The sequence below is a fragment of the Opisthorchis viverrini genome (assembly GCF_000715545.1).
Source record: "Opisthorchis viverrini unplaced genomic scaffold opera_v5_2391, whole genome shotgun sequence".
NCBI classification, from domain to species: Eukaryota; Metazoa; Platyhelminthes; class Trematoda; order Opisthorchiida; family Opisthorchiidae; genus Opisthorchis; species Opisthorchis viverrini.
The window spans coordinates 1-1,514 of record NW_008754531.1 but is presented as its reverse complement, the minus strand read 5'-3'; the positions used below and the strand labels follow the sequence as shown (position 1 = coordinate 1,514).

The window sequence follows — 1,514 nt, the reverse complement described above, 5'->3', positions numbered from 1 at the left end:
ACGCGTCCTAGTTTCGGGTGCGCGACCGAACAGCCTGCCGACAGCCGTTCCGCAGCGTGGTCGCGGCCGTGCGACCAGGTCAACCCTATTGCCTCCAACCAATGGTGATCAAGGGCAGATGCAGAAAGTCAGCTGCGCTATTGGCTAAAATTAATGGAGATACAGACACGCATCTGAGACAGGCCACGGCGCATATACGCGGCCTTGCGTGTGAAGGCCACATGAGCGATGTGACACGCCCGGCAGCGTGTTTATATTCACGCTAGGATAGATCCGCCTGGAGCAAGCCGCCCCTCTCCGTCATGTTGATTCGGTGGGCTTGGCTTTGCATTCTTGGGTCTTTACAAGCGACCCTGGCCATACCATCCGCTGACGAACCGCGCGTTCTGGAAATCGGCTTGAAAGACGATGGCCAAATTATTAATGATAGGAAGAGATTCGAATTGAATCTGGCCAAGACGGATGAAAACTCAAGTTATTATAAGCAACTGAGTAATCCAACAAACGACTCATTGCTTCAGCTACAAATTGCACGTGATGATCTGCGCCTAACTGACGATCTCCCATCGCGCCATGTCGAAGTTCGTGTGGTGTACACAAGTATAATACCTTTGGCTCTATCTTATGATTTGGATTCTATGCAAGCAGCCCAGTTACAAAATCAATCATGGCACTGGCTTCCTCCGGCAAATAATCTCTCCCTGTCGATTTTCATCGACGTCGTTCCAAAACAGATTGGATTATCATATTTACGGTTTTGGGTCCGTGAGGCGAAAAACTTGGGCTTCACTGAACCTAAGGCATTCGTGCTCAACTCTTCCAGCTGGACCACACAACATTACTTTGATAGCCTTTTAAACACACCTTGGAGATTCGAGCTTCTCGGTTTCCCAGTCATTGTGCTGCGTGGCCAAGGTGTTGTGCAACTTGTGTTTCGTATCGTGGTGGTCAGTATGGTTACGATTTTTACTTTCACAATGGGCTGTGAATTAGATCCGGGGCTGTTAAAGGCCTACTTCCGAAGACCTATTGGTCCGGCGATTGGATTTTGCTGTCAGTTTATCATAATGCCTCTGGTAAGCATAGATCAACGATTCGTTGTGCTACTCTTTACTGTCGTTCTCACCCTCTGCTACTTGTCTTTCACATATCAACAGTATAATACCAGTATTCATCACTGATGATTCGTTGCTGCTACCTAGTCGCTATACCTTCATTGTAGAAGCATATTTTGGGGTCCACCGTTTTACGTTGATAGTGGGACAAAGCACTTCTAGAAGCCTACTTAAGGCCATTTTTGAGAACATTGTGGTGTTCCTAATCGGTCCCAGTGTCTGTCACGATTGGCCGACTTATTCCCACCTATATCGGAGTGACCAAATCTATCCTACCGTGTTTCGTCAACGCGATAATGAGGCTTAGACTCTTCTGGAGACTAGGAAGGACCAATCCGACGACTGAATCAGAGTCAAGGTGTCTGGTCAGTGGTTTGTTCGCTGAGCTGGACAATTTGA

At 47.8% G+C, this 1,514-nt stretch overlaps 1 protein-coding gene across 1 annotated transcript; it reads left to right on the top strand.

The window, feature by feature from the left end:
• Positions 1-302: 302 nt before the first annotated feature.
• Positions 303-1,076, top strand: T265_15959 (hypothetical protein; the record flags this gene model as incomplete). Its single annotated transcript, XM_009179404.1, has 1 exon — positions 303-1,076. A coding segment is annotated over one exon (774 nt), but the record flags the coding sequence as incomplete, so codon positions are not given.
• Positions 1,077-1,514: the final 438 nt, after the last annotated feature.